The 19,888-nt window shown below is 42.8% G+C and overlaps 1 protein-coding gene across 3 annotated transcripts; it reads right to left on the bottom strand.

Annotated features, from left to right (window-relative positions):
• Nucleotides 1–13,739: 13,739 nt before the first annotated feature.
• On the bottom strand, nt 13,740–19,002 carry LOC115144312 (ras-related protein Rab-4A). 3 transcript variants are annotated; one of them, XR_003865803.2, is made up of 9 exons: nt 18,865–19,002; nt 18,348–18,428; nt 18,065–18,179; nt 17,351–17,413; nt 16,876–17,030; nt 16,379–16,474; nt 16,118–16,262; nt 15,466–15,538; nt 13,740–14,852 (listed from the first exon to the last, which is right to left on the bottom strand). XR_003865803.2 is itself a non-coding variant. In XM_029685240.2 (8 exons), exons 1-7 carry the CDS (start codon nt 18,878–18,880, stop codon nt 16,147–16,149), a joined length of 642 nt encoding a protein of 213 aa, XP_029541100.1. In that variant the 5' UTR covers nt 18,881–19,002; the 3' UTR covers nt 13,740–14,852; nt 16,118–16,146. The 3 variants fall into 3 exon arrangements, 2 of the variants coding, with proteins under 2 accessions (XP_029541100.1, XP_029541101.1); XM_029685240.2 differs by lacking the exon at nt 15,466–15,538; XM_029685241.2 differs by lacking the exon at nt 15,466–15,538 and having other exon boundaries at nt 16,118–16,259.
• Nucleotides 19,003–19,888: the final 886 nt, after the last annotated feature.

Genomic DNA, 19,888 nt, shown 5'->3' with positions numbered 1-19,888 from the left:
ACAAAGTTGTGGAGAAGTACAGATCAGGGTTGGGTTATAAAAAAATATCAGAAACTTTGAACATCCCACAGAGCACCATTAAATCCATTATTAAAAAATGGAAAGAATATGGCACTACAACAAACCTGCCAAAAGAGGGCCGCCCACCAAAACTCACAGACCAGGCAAGGAGGTCATTAATCAGAGAGGCAACAAAGAGACCAAAGATAACCCTGAAGGAGCTGCAAAGAGATACTCCAATCTCTTTGCAGCTCCTTCAGGGTTATCTTTGGTCTCTATGACCAGTATCAAAGAGATTGGAGTATCTGTCCATTGGACCACTTTAAGCCGTATACTCCATAGAGCTGGGCTTTACGGAAGAGTGGTCAGAAAAAAGCCATTGCTAAAAGAAAAAAATAAACAAACACGTTTGGTGTTTACCTAAAGGCATGAGGGAGACTCCCCAAACATATGGAAGAAGGTACTCTGATCAGATGAGTCTAAAATTGAGCTTTTTGACCATCAAGGAAAACGCTATGTCTGGCACAAACCCAAAACCTCTCATCACCCTGAGAACCATATCCCCACAGTGAAGCATTGTGGTGGCAGCATCATGCTGTGGAGATGTTTTTAATCGGCAGGGACTGGGAAACTGGTCAGAATTGAAGGAATGATCGATGGCGCTAAATACAGGGAAATTCTTGAGGGAAACCTGTTTCAGTCTTCCAGAGATTTGAGACTGGGATGGAGGTTCACCTTCCCTCAAGACAATGACCCTAAGCATACTGCTAAAGCAACACTCGAGTGGTTTAAAGGGAAACATTGAAATGTCTTGGAATGGCCTAGTCAAAGCCCAGACCTCAATCCAACTGAGAATCTGTGGTATGACTTAAAGATTGCTGTACACCAGCGGAAACCATCTAACTTGAAGGAGCTGGAGCAGTTTTGCCTTGAAGAATGGGCAAAAATCCTAGATATATTTTTTGTATGTTTTAGTATTTTGTTGTTAATACCTGTGTTTTTGTTTTGTTAGACATGTTTGATGTCGCGATGTAGGTTGTTGATTTTTGTATTATAAATCAAAAAAATTAAATGTATAATTAAAAACTCACTGTACATTACTATTTACTATTTTTTACGTTGACGAGAGGCACACTTTTAAAAATAAATGTGAATTTCTAAAAAAATAAAATAAAAAATAAAAAAACGCTTCTCTGCCGTTATATTTTGTTTAAGACAACGTTTATGCAGATGGAAATTAGCAGTTATCTAAATCTCGTACAACATCCTTTCTCATGAATACTGATTAGGCGGCCTCCTATCGCAGCAGATTGACGAGGGCGGCATTTTGAGCTAAACTGACCAAGGCACCCCTCCAACAACAACACATAAAATCTCACATAATTCTGCCCCAAACCAATGACAATGTCTCTCAACCAGTGGCATATGGGCTTTTTAGGTGAACTCTGATGATAAGCAGTGCCCACTTTGTCAAATGCAGGAGGAGCAAAATATTTTGCTTGTCTTTTCCCAGCACGCCCCTCCAGGGTGCTGTTGGAGAGACATCTCTGCAGCGCTCTGCCATATATAGGATATGGTAGAAAGAGTATCTGGCATTTTCTGTAGCCTACAGGCTGTAGATAATGACAATGTAATGAGACTGACACTTTTTATCATGCAGGTTTCTCCATCAAATAGCCTAACCTAAACGGCACTCAATCCCCCCAAAAATGAGCTGTCATGTTAACATACAACATTTCATAAAAACCAGGACAGGTCAAAATAAAATGGACAATATGGAATGGTCATGCCTGTCAACAAAGGAGTACCCCAAGGCTCAATCATAGGCCCCACACTCTTCTCAATTCACATCAACAACATAGCTCAGGTAATAGGAAGCTCTCTCATCCATTTATATGCAGATGATACAGTCTTATACTCAACTGGCCCCTCCCAGTATTTTGTGTTAAATGCTCTTACAACAAAGCTTTCTTAGTGTCCAGCAAGCTTTCACTACCCTTACCCTTGTTCTGAACACCTCCAAAACAAAGGTCATGTGGTTTGGTAAGAAGAATGCCCCTCTCCCCACAGGTGTGATTACTACCTCTGAGGGTTTAGAGCTTGAGGTAGTCACCTCATTCAAGTAATTGGGAATATGGCTAGACAGGACACTGTCCTTCTCTTAGCACATATCAAAGCTGCAGGCTAAAGTTAAATCTAGACTTGGTTTCCACTATCGTAATCGCTCCACTTTCACCCAGCTGCCAAACTAACCCTGATTCAGATGACCATTCTACCCATGCTAGATTACGGAGACATAATTTATAGATCGGCAGGTAAGGGTGCTCTCGAGTGGCGAGATGTTCTTTACCATTCGGCCATCAGATTTGCAACCAATGATCCTTATAGGACACATCACTGCACTCTATAATCCCCTGTAAACTGGTCATCTCTGTATACGCATCGCAAGACGCACTGGTTGAAGCTTATTTATAAAACCCTCTTAGGCCTCACTCCCCCCAATCTGAAATATCTACTGCAGCCCTCATCCTCCACATACAACACCGTTCTGCCAGTCACATTCTGTTAAAGGTCCCCAAAGCAAACACATCCCTGGGTCATTCGTCTTTTCAGTTCTCTGCAGCTAGCGACTGGAGCTAGCTGCAACAAACATATATATATATTTTTTTTTTTTATCTCAGCAAGAGGCCTTTTGGTAGGCCGTCACTGTAAATAATAATTTGTTCTTAACTGACTTGTCAAGTTAAATAAATGTTAAATACAAATAAATAAAGAAATCACAACTGTTGTCCAGGAGTTTCACCCCATTGTCATGATCAGTGGTTTCAAGTTTGTATCTGTACATTTTTTTGACAATCTGATCATAGTGAAAAAGAAAATACTTCTGCATTTCTCGCTGTGTAAAGTAAACACATTGCAAATAGGCTTGAGATAACTCCTGATAAAGTTGGGTGCCTGATATTCAGCGCTTAAATAGACAAATCGATTAGTCACAGGAATCAGGACTAATAAAGCAATAGCAACAGCCTGTTTTACAAAAGGTGGGCCTACCACATGGATTGGCATTCATAATATTCCATTGCTGGCCGACATGGAAGGCTACACCCCAGTAAGTACGAGCCAATGTCATCTGGACGTCTTTTTTTGGTGTTTACAGTAGGCTTACCACATGGATAGGCATTCCTAAAATTATATTTCAGGCAACACTGTAGGCTAGACCTTAGTAAGCACGGGCCGACGTCGACGCCTTTTGAACATATTTTTGGGGTGATTTCCATATTCACAGACATTGGTTTTTGGTCCGGACGTTTAGGTTTAGTTCAGATTTGGTGTGGTCCAGACCGGCCTTAATTTGGCCCAAACATAGATTATAAATTACTTATTTCCATTCAGAACCAAAAATTAGACTGATTTCAACATCAGGGAAAAACATATTTCAACATCTGGAAAATATTATTATTTTCAACATCTGTAAAATATAAGTATTTTCAACTTTCATCCAGAACAAAGAAATAAGCTGATTTCAACATCCGGAAAATACGTATCTTTCAATGTCCGGAAACGATGCCTTTTCAATGTCCTGGAAAATATGTATTTTAAACATACAGAAAATACCTTTTCAGCTTTCATTCAGAACCTAAATGAAACTTAAATTCAATGTCATTTTTCTTATTCTAGTTTTGCGGGTGCATTTTTTGGTTTCCCTATTTCGGCAGAATGGCAAGGACCAGCCCTGCTGAGACTTATGTTTTTGTTGTACACCGTCCCTGGTCAAATAAAGTTAATAAAATAACAAATATTTATACTATAAAACTGTTATGTTATTTGATAAGTTAACATTACATTATATAAATCTTTGTATCCCTCTCAAATCAAATCAAAGTTTATTTGTCACGTGCGCCAAATACAACAGGTGTAGGTAGACTTTACAGTGAAATGCTTACTTACAGGCTCTAACCAATAGTACAAAAAAGGTGTTAGGTGAACAATAGGTAAGTAAAGAAATAAAACAGTAAAAAGACAGGCTATATACCGTAGCGAGGCTATAAAAGTAGCGAGGCTACATACAGACACCGGTTAGTCAGGCTGATTGAGGTAGTATGTACATGTAGATACGGTTAAAGTCACTATGCATATATGATGAACGGAGAGTAGCAGTAGCGTAAAAGAGGGGTTGGCGGGTGAGCCAATGTGCGGGAGCACTGTTTGGTTGGCCCAATTGAGGTAGTATGTACATGAATGTATAAAGTGACTATGCATATATGATAAACAGAGAGTAGCAGCAGCGTAAAAAGAGGGGTTGGGGGGAGGCACACAATGCAAATAGTCCGGGTAGCCATTTGATTACCTGTTCAGGAATCTTATGGCTCGGGGGTAAAAACTGTTGAGAAGCCTTTTTGTCCTAGACTTGGCACTCCGGTACCGCTTGCCATGCGAGAGAACATTCTATGACTGGGGTGGCTGGGGTCTTTGACAATTTTTAGGGCCTTCCTCTGACACCGCCTGGTGTAGAGGTCCTGGATGGCAGGCAACTTAGCCAGTGATGTACTGGGCCGTACGCACTACCCTCTGTAGTGCCTTGTGGTCAGAGGCCGAGCAATTGCCGTACCAGGCAGTGATGCCACCAGTCAGGATGCTCTCGATGTTGCAGCTATAGAACCTTTTGAGGATCTCAGGACCCATGCAAAATCTTTTTAGTTTCCTGAGGGGAAACTAGGCTTTGTCGTGCCCTCTTCACGAATGTCTTGGTGTGTTTGGACCATTCTAGTTTGTTGTTGATGTGGACACTGAGGAACTTGAAGCACTCAACCTGCTCCACTACAGCCCTGTCGATGAGAATGGGGGTGTGCTCGGGCCTCCTTTTCCTGTAGTCCACAATCATCTCTTTAGTCTTGGCTACGTTGGGGGATAGGTTGTTATTCTGGCACCACAAGGCCAGGTCTCTGACCTCCTCCCTATAGGCTGTCTCATCGTTGTCTGTGATCAGGCCTCACTGTCTGTTGACAGTTTCTACAACACTTGCACATATAAAAATCACAAGGTATACTAATTAAATTATAGACCTCTTAAGTATTCCTCATCCCTTCCTAGATGTACAGGGTGCTGTGGACGGAGGCTTCGGAGAGTCAGAGGAAGAGAATCTTGGAAAATGATTAACTGCTTCTGAGCCAGGGAGGAAGCCAGAGGCTCAAACTAAAGCCAAACAGTCCAGAAAGCCCCCCAGGGCGAGGAGCCAGCTACAGAAGCCCAAAGAAACCGACAAGGAAAACAGGCACCCATTTGCCATGTATGGATGGGGTGAAAGGCAGGCTGAGATGGCTAGCAAGAATACCCACAATGTGGGTCCATCAATCAATCAATCAAATGTATTTATACAGCCCTTTTTAAATCAGCAGATGTCTCAAAGGGCTTATACAGAAACCCAGTCTTAAACCCCGAACAGCAAGCAATGCAGATGTAGAAGCATTTCAAGAGTACCTGGCCATTAAGGCCAAATCGTTCTTCAAGATGTTCAAACTTTCATAGATGACCAGCAGGGTCAATTAATAATCACAGTGGTTGTTGAAGGTGCAACAGGTCAGCACCTCAGGAGTTAAAGTTTCAACACCGAGCATTCAGAGGTCGAGACAGCAGGTGCGGTAGAGAGAGAGGGAGAGAGGGAGAGTTGTAAACAGCAGTTCCGAGACACGGTATCATGTCCAGTGAACAGTTGAAACGAGCAGCAGTACGACAAGGTGGACTGGGGACAGCCAGAAGTCATCAGGTCAGGTAGTCCTGAGGCGGGAGAGAGGGAGAGAGAAATAATTAGTGGGAGCACACTTAATAATTAAGATCACACAGGACACCAGATAAGACAGGAGAATTTCACCACATAGGACAGACTGACCCTAGTCCCCCGGCACATAGATTATTGCATCATAGATACTGGAGGCTGAGGGGGGGGGGGGGGGACACGACACCGTGGCCCCTTCTGACGATACCCCCGGACAGGGCCAACCAGGCAGGATATAACCCCACCCACTTTGCCAAAGCACAGCCCCCACACCACTAGAGGGTTATCAACAGACCACCAACTTATTACCCTGATAGAAGGCTGAGTAAAGCTAACGAAGATCTCCTCTACCTCACAAACCTGAGGGGGTGCAAGACCGGACAACGTGACGCACCCCTCTTAGGGGCGGCATGGAAGAGCACAAGTAAGTCAGTGACAGCCCAGTGAGTAAATAGGGTCAGAGGCAGAGACTCCCAGTGGAGAGAGGGGAGCCTTAACCGGAAGCCAGAGTATAGGCTAGCACTGGAGTAATATGATTTTTGGTCACTATGGTCACAATTTTTGGTTCTAGTCAAGATTCTAGAAACCGTATTTAGCACTAACTGAAGTTTATTTAGTGCTTTATCCGGGTAGCCGGAGAGTAGAGCATTGTCGTAGTCTAATCTAGAAGTGACAAAAGCATGGATTAGTTTTTATAAATTTTTGGACAAAAAGTTTCAGATTTTTGCAATGTTACGAAGATGGAAAAAAGCTCACCTTGAAATATTTTTGATACTTTTGTCAGAAGAGAGATCAGGGTCCAGAGTAATGCCGAGGTCCTTCACAGATTTATTTGAGATGACTGTACAACCATCAAGATTAATTGTGAGATCAAACAGTAGGCCTCTGTTTCTAGAACTAGTATCTTTGTTATGTCCTAGTTTAAAAGTAAAACATTTGCCACCATCCACTTCCTTATGTCTGAAACACAGACTTCCAGGGTTGGCAATTTGCATTGACCCCCTTTTTTATACTGCTGCTACCCACTGTTAATTATCTATGCATAGTCACTTTACCCCGACCTACATGTACAGTACATACAGTATTACCTCGATTAAACCTGTACTTGCGCACGTTGACTTAATACCGGTATCCCCCTATATATGGCCTCGTTATTTGTATTTTATTTTGTTACTTTTTATATTAAATGTAAAAATGTAGCAAATATTTTGTTACATACGTACAAAAAAAGCTCAGCATTGTTGATTTAATGGCTGTAAGTAAGCATTTCACTTTAGAGTTAAATATTCCTCGATATTAAAAAAGACCCAAGCCGCTAAATAATAACAACGCAAGTCTATAGATACACTTTCCTACTCATTCATTACTGCTGGAGTTATTGTTGTAGCGCTGAGTTGAAATAGGAAGAACGCGCATTGTATGGCTTATAAAAGTGTTGAATACAAAGTGCTGAGTAAGAACTTCAACGTGAACTCAGTCATAAAAACAGCAGCCCTTTGCTGTATTCATTGACAGTCTCTCTCTACTCATGGTTTTAAATATTTTGAAATCTCCAGTGGCGGGTATTCATGGATGCCACGGGAAGCCAGGATTCCCCAAAAACAGACCAATAATTGCTTTAAATAATATATATTTTGTCTCTCAGTGTTTCAAAATGTTCCTTCAAGAGGCTGAACGTATCTCACAGGAGAAAGCATCCGAGCGAGCGAAACAGCGCCCCTCTGTATCTCTACGTGTAGGTCATCTATCTGATACTGCCTGGTTGTAACGGCATTCAGAGGTGGAAGAAGGATCGGACCAAAGCGCAGCTTGGTAAGTGTTCATGATGATTTATTCAAAACTAACTGAACACTGAAATACAAAACAATAAACGATGTGAACAAAAGGAAAACCGAGACAGTACCGTGTGGCCCAAAGACTCACACGGAAACAAACACCCACAATCCAAAAGTGAAACCCAGGCTACCTGAGTATGATTCTCAATCAGAGACAACTAACGACACCTGCCTCTGATTGAGAACCATACTAGGCCGAACACAAAAACCAACATAGAAAAACAAACATAGACTGCCCACCCCAACTCACGCCCTGACCATACTAAAACAAATAATAAAATAATAGAACTATGGTCAGAACGTGACAGTACCCCCCGGAAAGGTGTGGACTCTGGCCGCAAAACCTGAACCTATAGGGGAGGGTCTGGGTGGGCGTCTGTCCACGGTGGCGGCTCTGGCGCGGGACTTGGACTCCACCTCCTCAACCGCCCCCCTTGGCCTCTTATGAGCGGCGACCCTCGCCGCCAACCTCGGACTGGGGACCCTCGCCACGGGTCCCCAATGGACGGGAGACTCCGGCGGCTCAGGACAGGCGGGAGACTCCTGCGGCTCAGGACAGGTGGGAGACTCCGGCGGCTCAGGACAGGCGGGAGATTCCGGCGGCCCAGGACAGACGGGAGACTCTGGCGGCCCAGGACAGACGGGAGACTCCGGCGGCCCAGGACAGGCGGGAGATTCCGGCGGCTCAGGACAGGCGGGAGACTTCGGCGACTCAGGACAGGCGGGAGACTCTGGTGGCCCAGGACAGACGGGAGACTCCGGCGGCCCAGGACAGGCGGGAGACTCCGGCGGCTCAGGACAGACGAGAGACTCTGGCGGCTCAGGAAAGACGGGAGACTCCGGCGGCTCAGGAAAGACGGGAGACTCTGGCGGCTCAGGTCAGACGGACCGTGCAGTCGCACTGGAGCTCTTGAGCACCGAGCCTGCCCAACCTTACCTGGTTGAATGCTCCCCGTAGCCAGGCCAGTGCGGCGAGGTGGATTAGCCCGCACTGGGCTGTGCTGGCGAACCGGGGACACCATGCGTAAGGCTGGTGCCATGTACGCCGGCCCGTGGAGACGCACTGGAGACCAGATGCGTAGAGCCGGCTTCATGGCACCTGGCTCGATGCCCACTCTAGCCCGGCCGATACGAGGAGCTGGAATGTACCACACTGGGCTATGCACACGTCCCTCTCGCTCTCCGGTAAGCACGGGGAGTTGGCGCAGGTCTCCTACCTGCCTTAGCCACACTCCCTGTGTATCCCCCCCCAATACATTTTTGGGGCTGCCTCTCAGGCTTCCAGCCGCGCTGCCATGCTGCCTCCTCATACCTGCGCCTCTCTGCTTTTGCTGCTTCCAGCTTTGCTTTGGGGCGGCGATATTCCCCTGGGCAAAAACAAACATAGACTGCCCACCCCAGCCCTGACCATACTAAAACAAAGAATAAAATAACAGAACTATTGTCAGAACGTGACACTGGTCCAAACGAGTATGACATTGTTTGTTGCTGCCTGTTGCATTGAAGGCAAGAGAAGCCAGCGAGCATCTGGCTTCCCTTGACAAAAAAGTACACACAATTAGCCAATCAGTGTTGAGCTAAACTGAGCGATCTCAACAGTGAAGGGTTTTTCTACTTGCACAAACGCACACAGAAATCAGGACCATGGACAGCCAGATCATTTTTAGCTTATGTTGATTGGACTAAAATGTTTTTGGTATATTTTAGTTGTCACTGTATTAGACTAAGCAGAGGTGAGTTGATGTTGAAATGTTGATGTTGAAATGGGGCTGGAATAGTGGAGGCAGCTCCTGTTTTCTTTGCGACTTCCATTAACTCTCTGTGGTTCTAAATCAATAGTTGTTAAGTGGTCCGAAAATGTTGGAAACATTAACTTGCTTGACCATGCTGTAGGTCATGTAACTGTGTTACTGTACATGCAATATGCTTTGTGGACTTCATAGATTGTAATATGGCTTGGCTTCCCCAGTGATTTTACCCATGCACCACTACTTGAAATCTCACAGTAACAACTTTGCTGTAGCTTTCTTTTAAGCCTGCTACATGACTGCAGACAAGGTAATCCAAGCCATGCGATTGGCCAGCAGTAGTAGGCTTATAGTGCACTTGATTTGCTGGGAAGGTAGAGTTTGTATCTTCAGACATATGAAATGGTTCGATATGGCAACAGTTGCGTACCCAGAGCACAGCTGAATTGGGTGTAACTACCGCCAACAGCACGAGACACATCAAAATTGGCAGAAATGTTTGGCAATCGACTAGGAATGCCTTGGAGATTGACCAGTTGATCTCCAAGGCAGTATGTACTGCTTGAAGGGGCAGCGGCCACTAAATGGCATAAGCTGCTCTACAACAGTAACGTTGGGCCCAGGGTTGTAAAACAGGAGAAGGCGGTCCACCCACTTATCCCACAATGACCTGATTGTAGCTAGCTTGTCTCTCTGCCACAGAGCTGGTCTGTTGTCTCGGTTATCGAAGTGGATAATCCTGGAAATAGTGTGGAACGGAAAAGTTGTATGGAAAAGTTCTCTGCCAGTTTCTGCATCCCACAGGGATTCTGTGGATTCCCCATTGGATCTGAAAACACCAGCAAGGAAAGAACCCCAAAGTATGCATGTAAATGAGTTTGATCTATCTCCTACCATCTCTCTCCAAAAATACACCTTCCCTCCAAATTAGTGCAGTCCAGAATGATGTTCTGGATGGTGTCTGGGATGAACAGTTCAAAAGAAGACTTTATGTCCTGTACATGAGAAACCACCATCCGCATCGGCCCTGGTTGCATCCTTATTACATTAGCAGCCATGCGGGGTGGCTCATTCCTTGGACAAGAAGACCAGCTCACCTGCAGGCTGCTGATGAGCTGGTTGCTGACAGGCTGGCTGAGGGTCAATCACATCCTCTTCTTCCAACTCACTGTCAGCCTCAGAATTGACATGTTGACAGAATTGACATCATCTTCATATTAAGAAAAGTATTCACCTCCAAATTGGAAGACACTCCTTCCACGCTAGCTTCTCTTTCTGCAAAATTAAGGCCCTCTGAGCAGAGATTATTTTTCCATACTGATTGATTGTGGTAAGGAGCTACACATGAAAAGCTATTTATTTGTTGTGTCCCCAATTTGCAACTGGCTGGCGTAGTGTGGGAAAAAAGCACTTTTCTTTTAACAGTGTATCAATATGTTTTGCGCAGGCTCCCGCAAGACATTGTGCTGTTTAACACACTAAAACATGCGAGAAACACGGAAGACAGACAGCACCAATAACCTGTCTGTCTCCATGCCTATGTTGAAACAGCAGGCAGAGGGAGGAGGAAGACAGAGCGAAAGCACAGAGCAAACCTTTTTGTTTAATTTTTACTTGTTTTCACACACACACCTTTATTACCCTCTGGTCCAGTGGACTCGAACACCACATTTATTTATTTAACTCGGCAAGTCAGTTAAGAACAAATTCTTATTTACAATGACGGCCTACCCCGGCCAAACCCAGACGACACTGGGCCAATTGTGCGCCGCCCTATGGGACTCACAATCAAGGCCAGATGTGATACAGCCTGGATTCGAACCAGGGACTGTAGTGACGCCTCTTGCACTGAGATGCAGTGCCTTAGACCCCTGCGCTACTCGGGAGCCCACATGTGTGATATAAACATGTAGGGAGTGTACAGTGTGCACTCAATGAAAATGTGTTATTTTGCATGTTCTTCACAGAAAATGAGCCAAGGTCAATGAATCTCAGGTTGAAAAAATAAATAATTGTATCATTTTTCTTTCAGTAAACATTGAAAATGTTTACATTGAAAACACCACGCAAAGGTTAAATAATTAGCAATAAATAAATGCAATAAGTCGTAGATAACTTGTACTTCTTTTTAAACCATTGTTGACAGTTTGTGCAATATTCTGTTTCAAATAGCTGCAACAGGGCCAATGCTTACAGTGATCATAGCCATGGGATGTGTGCATTAATTGTAATAATCTACCAGCTACGAATGACAATTTATTAGTACACAAAATGTTATTGTGAAGTATGGCACAATAACAATTTTACTTCAGTCATAACATTAAGGCCTTTATTCATTGAAAGCTATGGAACATCTTCATGTCAGTGTAATGGCTTGTCGGTGCTATAGTGAAATATGTTCATGTGAAACTGTAATGAACAAAAATAGAAAAGCAACATGCAACAATTTAAACGAGATACAGTTCATATAAGGAAAGCAGTCACGTGAAGTATTCATTATGACTAATCTATGGAGTTCACATGACTGGGAAGGGGCGCAGCTATGGGTTGGCCTGGGAGGGCATAGGCCCACCCACTGGGGAGGCAGGCCAAGCCAACCAGAATGAGTTTCTCCCCATAAAAAGGGCTTTATTACAGACAGAAATACTCCTCAGTTTCATCAGCTGACTGGGGGGCTGGTGTCAGATGATCCCACAGGTGAAGAAGCCGGATGTGGAGGTCCTGGGCTGGGCTGGCGTCGTTACACATGGTCTATGGTTGTGAGGCCGGTTGGACGTACTGCCAAATTCTCTAAAATGATGTTGGAGGTGACTTATGGTAGAAAAATGAACATTCAATTCTCTGGCAACAGCTCTGGTGGACATTCTTGCAGTCAGCAAGCCAACTGCATGCTCCCTCAAAACTTGAGACATATGTGGCATTGTGTTGCGTGACAAAACTGCACATTTTAGAGTGGGCTTATATTGTACCCAGCACAATGTGCACCTGTGTAATAATCATACAGTTTAATCAGCGTCTTGATATGCCACACCTGTCAGGTGGATGGATTATCTGGCAAATGAGAAATGCTCACTAACAGGGATGTAATTTTTTTTAATTTGTTCACAAAATTTGAGAAATAAGATTTTTGTGCATAAGGAACTTTTCTGGGATCTTGTATTTCAGCTCATGAAACATGGGACCAACACTTTACATGTTGCGTTTATATTTTTGTTCAATATAAATTATTTAGAAAAAAAGACTTCTGTGGAGGGAGCAAATATCCAGCTCCAAATGATAAAAAAAGATCACTATTTTGTATGATTAAATGTTTAAGCTTTTACACATTCAAACGGAGCCGATACAGCTATCAGATTGCAATTTGATGTACAAGTAATTTTGACAAAATTCATAAACTACTTTTTACTAAATCGTTTGACTTATTTGATTGATTTACCTGTTGAAACACATGCCAGTAAATATCTACTATAGTAATGAGATTGAAGGGCATTTCACCTGGATACACATACATTTATCAGCATGACAAATATTCTTGAAAATAAAATCTGCTGGAGCGTGTCATTAAACAAAAATACAGATAAATGCCATATTGTACTACTCTGAAATGTAACAAACGGGACAAGAGGGAAGAGGACAGACATACAGTACCATAATGGAGGACTGATGGGCAATTCAGAACTGTAGCTGGCATTGTCTTTTCTCCCCATCGAAAACATCAATCTTCAAAATACTGTAGAACTTGGTCCTACCCTGAGGAGAGGGGATCAGTGGATTTTCTGTCAGTGATCTCGACACAATGGTGGCATTGTAGGTTATTTTCTTCAGTCGCATCGAACCTGGGTTCGTTTTAGGTCTCAGGAACTATATTAATACGACACAGCAATCTTGCTCTTGCAAACGGTCAATCTAAGCAGACAGACACAATAACATTCTGGAGCCTGCCATTTCACACAGGCAGCCCAATTCTGATATTCTTCCCACTAATTGGTATTTTTCAGAGCTGATTTGTTAAATGACCAATAATAAAAAAAATATCATAATTGGGCTGCCTTTCTAAACACAGCCAAAGTGCACTGAAAAGCCCCCTGATCTGCATTAGGAAAATGGTCATTGAATTAAATGACTGTCATCAATCATATGAACTTTGGTGCAAGGTGTCAAAAGGGAAGTAGCTCACCATGCAGCCAGCTTGTGACCCAGTTTATCCACCTGTGTAATAAAAAAACCTACATAACTCCATAAATATACTATTACACAGCTATGAATAATTATTAGAAAGTTACTACAGGTATAACAACAATTTACCAAGTATTCTAAATGGATATTACACACTTAAGTAATAAAGATGACAAAGAGGAATCACCTTAGAACAATATACAAACATACATTTTGAATACTTTATTTTAAAAAGAGCTTCTATATCATTGAGAATAAATTAAAAAAGCATGACTCATAACAATTAGGGAGGGAAAAACAACAACTAATAATATCAACCCAAAGAACAACCCAAACAACGGGTCAATGAAACCAGCAGGCGTGAGACAGTGCCGATTGATAATTCTCACTATAACATGACATAATTGATAGATTATTCTTCAGCTAATAATTTAATTCTGATATTGAGTCCATAAAATATGCTTTGAGGCAGTGGTTCCCAAACTCACTCAGCCCCCCCCCCCTTCCATCACTGGGGAACATCCGTCTATTTCTATGAGCACAAGCACTGTCCATGACAGGAACTGTTCACATCCCTTGTTGGCAGTTTTAAAGGTAATTTCCTGCAATTCTACACATTCCCCCATGTCTTGTGTGTTCATGTGATATCTGAGTGACTCAAACATTACAACAATATCAGTGGGCTAAAAAACCAAGCTAAAACAACTTGGGCTAGTTGATCTGGACATTTTTTCACCCCAATTTTCGTGATATCCAATTGGTCGTCACAGTCTTGTCCCATCGCTGCAACTCTCCTTCCGACAGGGACACGCCCCACAGTTTGGGAACCACTGCTTTGAGGGACTATATGATGTGTTCTTTATACAGATAACACTGTACAATAACACTGTGCAATATGCTATGGGTAGCATAGGGCAGAAGTACAGGGGTGAAAGTAAGATGTCAGGTCCCATTATCATATAGCATCTCAGACTTAGTGTGCTGATCTAGGATTTGGATTCCCTGTTATCTTGTTCATTATTATATAAAAGGAAAAACAAATCATATCAGCAATCATACTCTGAGACGCTTTATGAATACAGCCCAGATGATTAAAGGGCTTGAGTAAGATGAAACGGGACTCTCTGCCTGTGTCTGAGGGGCCTAGGAACAAGCTCAGCAGTCCAGAGTAGGGCCAGGAATCCAGGACTCTCTGTGGGTCTCTGACGGAACATCCAGAAGTTGGGAAGATAAAAGGTCAGAGAAGAGTCGCTCCACCATTATGAGCCCTGTATAATGTTCCCTACATCTCATCTTTCCTCGAAGTCTTCACCAACCTGCCTGAAAACAAGAACAGAGAGAGGTTTGAAACCATACACACACAGAAATGTGTGGGGATCTTGTAAATTAGCCCCTTTAGCTAAGAAACCTGTGTCAACGTGAGGTTAATAGTTACATTTTGTTACAATTGCGTGCTGGCAATATTTGCCATGTACTCAACTCTACACTGTAATTTACAAATTAATTGATCATTTATTTTTGTAGACATAGTACCCCTCTATGTATGCCTAGCATTTTTTTTTGCAAAACACTACAATACCAAAAAAAAATCTCAGGTAAATGTATCTGCCCAGATAGAAAACTGTATTGACAACAGTTGTGTGGAGCCACATCCACACAGCTTTTAAGCAGGGTCATTCGATCATTCTCAAACTGTTGAGCCCCTTTAGCTTCCCCTCTCACTAAAGAGGCGGAGTCATTTTGGGTGGCTATGGTTTTCTGTATCATCGACACATCAGGCACTTGGGAGCTGGAGGACAGAAATAGCCAAAGGTGGCTCCTTCCTCTCTGTGAGATCCCTAAAAATAGCCCCCTGGACCCTATCCAACCACACACACCCACCCACCGACCCAAGGGGGAGATACAGTACAACAGAATAAAACTCTGGACTTACATTTGGGACACAGGCATTAACTTTACCCTGAATTCAGTATGATGATACTGGTGAAAGTAGCATCAGAGATCACCTTGCAGCAATAGAAAAGTAATCATTACAAACCACTTCAGGGAAACCATTTGAGAAGAACATGGATCCGCATTGTGATCATCTTTTATTTTAGTTCTGATTGTTTGTTTTGACAGGACATATGTAAGTACCAAAATTTGAGAGGGGTGAAGAAAGTAGTTAAGGGCACAGATAATCGGCCCAGCCAGGGTTCAAACCCCCCATTGCTAATGGGGCATGTGATGATTCTGACACCAATAATGCTGATAAAACTAGCCACGTTTCAGCATTTGGTGCATTAAGGCCGAATCTTTAAAGCTCATGGAGGGGCTTCTCAAAATGGCAAATGAATGCTTTACCTGCTCCATGCAATGCAACACAGTCAACTGTAAAATAGAGAGGACTTTTGAATTGCCTCTTACATAACATGTGAATGTGAAAAGCACCATCTACAACTGTATTTCTGCCTGCTATTTTGAGAGGGAGCATTGTGGATGTCACTAAACTGAGCTATTAATTAAGTTACTAGTGTGATAAGACAAGGATAAGTCACAGAGCAGAATCCTATGCAGTAGGCAGCACTGAGGGGGAGGAGTCTCACCTTGGTCCTGGGCATACTGAGCGTGTTCACTAACAGCCACATTCCTGAGCGCTCTCGGCCTGTCCCCTGCGAGGGGAGCGCAGCTGGCGCAGCGCGGCGTCTCCGTACTGGATCCCTGATCCCATCCTCTCCGGGTCCAACTCTCCTGGAAGAGAACACAGAGAGAGAGAGAGAAATAGAGAGAGAAAAAAAGAGATTAGTTTGTAAACTACGATTTCATTGCTGTTGGTTAAGGTGAGAAGATACTGAATGCAGAGATACCTGACTCTATCTTGTTGAGGATTTTCCTGGCACATTGTACAAAGGCCTCCTCTACATTCTCCCCTGTCAGAGCACTTGTCTCCAGAAACATAAGCTCTGAAACAGACAAGACAGCAGGACACAATAATAACAATGATTATCATTAATGTTGATAACATTTGAACACAAGAGAATTAGTCAGCATTTAGCTGTGGAGGACAATAATTGCAACGGTTTTGTGGGCAATAGTTCACACCAGTGAGTTGTCCTACAGTGACCTCTAGTGGAGTATACACAGTGCAACAATCAGAAATTAGGATTTCAGGTCTGCATCAGAGGGTAGGGGGTAGATTTGGGTCCATATACATCAAGCTTCTCAGAGTGGGAGTGCTGATCTATGATCAGTTTTGCAATTTTTTAGACTACATAGAGGATCTGCACTCCCAGTCTGAAGCGCTTGACACAGGGAGCAGTTTGGAATTCAGCTGTAAAGGGATCATCATTCATACTAAACGCACCATTTTCCTGAGCAAAGCGAGACGCCTCCAGGAAGGTGACCTCCCGGTCTGCGTCCAAGTCCTTCTTGTTACCACACAGGATTATGACAATATTTTGGCTGGCCAGCATCCTGGCGTCTGTCAGCCAGTTGGTCAGGGCGTTGTAGGTTTCCCGGCTGAGGATGATCAGGTCAATGGAGCGAGAGGGAGAGCAGTGGAGACATACAAATCAGACTTGGTGGTTCACTAAAATCACAGTAGGCTTTAGGAAGGTTTGAGCAGTGTTTTCCAAAACAGTCAATCGGGAGCCACTGTGCAACCAATGAGTCATATCATATCTAGGTCGCTTTGAAACGTACTACATTCAACATTTGTCTTTTAGAAAGATTTGTGTTTTATTAAAACAAACATACCCCTTGAAGGTCCACCCATAATAAGGCAAGGATTATTTCTCCTCAACTCTCCTGATCACCTATGAGTAGGTAAATTAGCCTACCTGGTGATGTCATATACAAGCAGGGCTCCAGCAGCACCTCTGTAGTAACTCCGTGTAACAGACCTGGGAGAGGAAAGCAATTGTAACATCAGTTGAAAATACACAAGTGCATAAATATAAAAATTTTACACATCCTAATTACATTTATTAAATTGACATTCTCCATCTCCTACATCTATAGTTAGCTATACATAAAAGCATTTAGTGCCATCCAAGCTGGATAAGGAGTTGGTCAATGTGCAAAACAAAATGCTCAAGGTGCTCAAAAACCTTTTTTTAACTAGGCAAGTCAGTTAAGAACAAATTATTATTTACAATGACGGCCTACACCCGCCAAACCCGGATGACGCTGGGCCAATTGTGCACCGCCCTACGGGACTCCCAATCACAGCCAGTTGTAACACAGCCTGGATCCGAACCAGGGTGTCTGTAGTGACGCCTCAAGCACTGAGATGCAGTGCCCCAGACCGCCACGCTACTCGGGAGCAGTAATAGTGTTTCAGAATTTTAGCTGCGCTACACATTATTAACTCCCCCACAACAGCTGGCCATGATTCATTTTACTTGCTGTTCTAAGGATCTGGCACAAGTTCTCTAATGATCAGCTGGAGATGAGCACGCATGAAACAGTCCAAGCTGGTTTGAGAAAAAATGTCTAATGCCCTGCCACAGTAGGAGTAAGTATGTGAAATGCTCTCACATACTGTACAGTACCTGAATCTCTCTTGTCCCGCAGTGTCCCAGATTTGGAGTTTGACATATTTGTTTACCACGTTGATTATCTTTGAGCCAAACTCCACTCCAATGGTGTGATTCGAATCGTCTTTGACTGTGATTTAAATGAAATCATTCCACAACACACAGCTAGATCACAACAATGCCTGTTAATGTATTCAAAGTTAAGTTAATCATAAATTGTAGCCTGTCCCTAAAATAAACTACAAGTCATAGCTAGATAGAAAATACATGTCAAAACAATCAATTGGACATAACTTACATCTCTTCTCAATAAACTGGTGAAGAAGACATGATTTTCCAGTTCCTGCATTTCCAATCACTAGGAATTTGAACAGAAAATCTAGAAGAGGAAAAACAAACAAAGTTCATTTTAATCATTTGAGAATGCGTATTCTTAGGCTAGTTGGATAGAAAGCTGTTAGTTAAGTAACAGGCGCACTACTTGCAGAACAGAAGCTATGTTATTGCTTCATGCAGAACGTTACATTTGCGTCGACATTTAGCTAGCTAACTTTGCTAGTTGTCTGACATTCAAATGGCTTTCTAGATAGCTAGCTAAGAAACCAATTAATGATGACATTTGACGGAGATGCAAGCGATCTAGCGAAACTAAAGTTAGCCAGCTGGCTAATGTTAGCTAGCTATACCCCCAACAACGAGTAAACATGAAAGCATAGCACATAGGCTATTTGTTTTGATGGCATTACAATACACCTGCTCCATCTCATCTGGCTCATCTATTGTGTAACGCGAGCTGACTGATCAAGATTTCTTACCGTATGTCTCAGACATGGCAATGGTCTGGTTTTATTTGCTAGCAATATCCTATTGTTTTTCTTGAGGCACTGCAGCTTCGAAATTAATTGAAGAAAAATCCCTAATAGCCGTGAATCCTACTGGATTTTCCTTCTCACTTCCCGTAGAACGCTTTTTCAAAATAAAAGCTCTATCAATCAACATTTTAAAAAAAATCTATTGTCAATAATATAGTTAAATATAATTTAATTATTATTGCATGTCTAGTTATATTGAAATATAATTTTTACTTGTAAAATAGACACATCTGGTTACTTTAGCATTACTTCAATTTTCTGAAGAAAATGTTTCCGCTATTACTGCTTGTTTTTTTGTGTATGGTCAATGAGTGGCCCAGGGAAATGTGTGGGGACACAAATGCGCGCACAGGAACACTACCTGATCTAACGAGCACACGAGGGGATAGCTTTATTACAGGCAATGCTGTTTCTAACTGTCTTAATCTCCCCCATAGAAACAACAGTGACAGCACCGTCAACAAAAACGGAAGGGATCTGTTGCAGCTCTGTAGAAGCCTGGGTCTATACTTTGTCAATGGTAGGTTACGGGGACTCTTTGGGGGGATCCACCTACTGCTCACCTCTTGGCCACAGCACTGTAGACTATATGATTACAGACATTGACCCCTTCTCTCTCATCAATCTGGCAGTTAAAAATATCAACTATATATTCAGGCAAATGGCAAAGAAGTACAATTGAAATGGATAAAAACAAAACAAAAAAGATCACAGATGACAACTGGTTTGATGCAAATTGTAAAATTATAAGGAAAAAACTTAGAACACTATCCAACTAAAAGCACAGAGACCCAAATAATGGTGAATTACGCCTTCATTACTGTGAGACTTTACACACCCTGATAGATAAACATGCCCACCAAAATAATACCAAAATATACGCTTGCTTTATCAACTTCCAAAAAGCATTTGATTCTATTTGGCATACTGTTCTACAAAGTTATTGAAAGTGGTGTAGGGGGTAAAA

This window comes from Oncorhynchus nerka, linkage group LG16 (assembly GCF_034236695.1).
Source record: "Oncorhynchus nerka isolate Pitt River linkage group LG16, Oner_Uvic_2.0, whole genome shotgun sequence".
Classification (NCBI taxonomy): domain Eukaryota; kingdom Metazoa; phylum Chordata; class Actinopteri; order Salmoniformes; family Salmonidae; genus Oncorhynchus; species Oncorhynchus nerka.
The sequence above is the reverse complement of the archived record's forward strand: the minus strand, read 5'-3'. Positions and strand labels throughout refer to the sequence as shown.

Coding starts and splice junctions, on each gene's coding strand:
- LOC115144312 (XM_029685240.2), bottom strand. Junction 18,180..18,347: donor CCAGTTTATTGAGAAGAGAT/GTAAGTTATGTC, acceptor TTTAAATCACAG/TCAAAGACGATTCGAATCAC. Junction 16,263..16,378: donor CCTCAACAAGATAGAGTCAG/GTATCTCTGCAT, acceptor GTTCTCTTCCAG/GAGAGTTGGACCCGGAGAGG.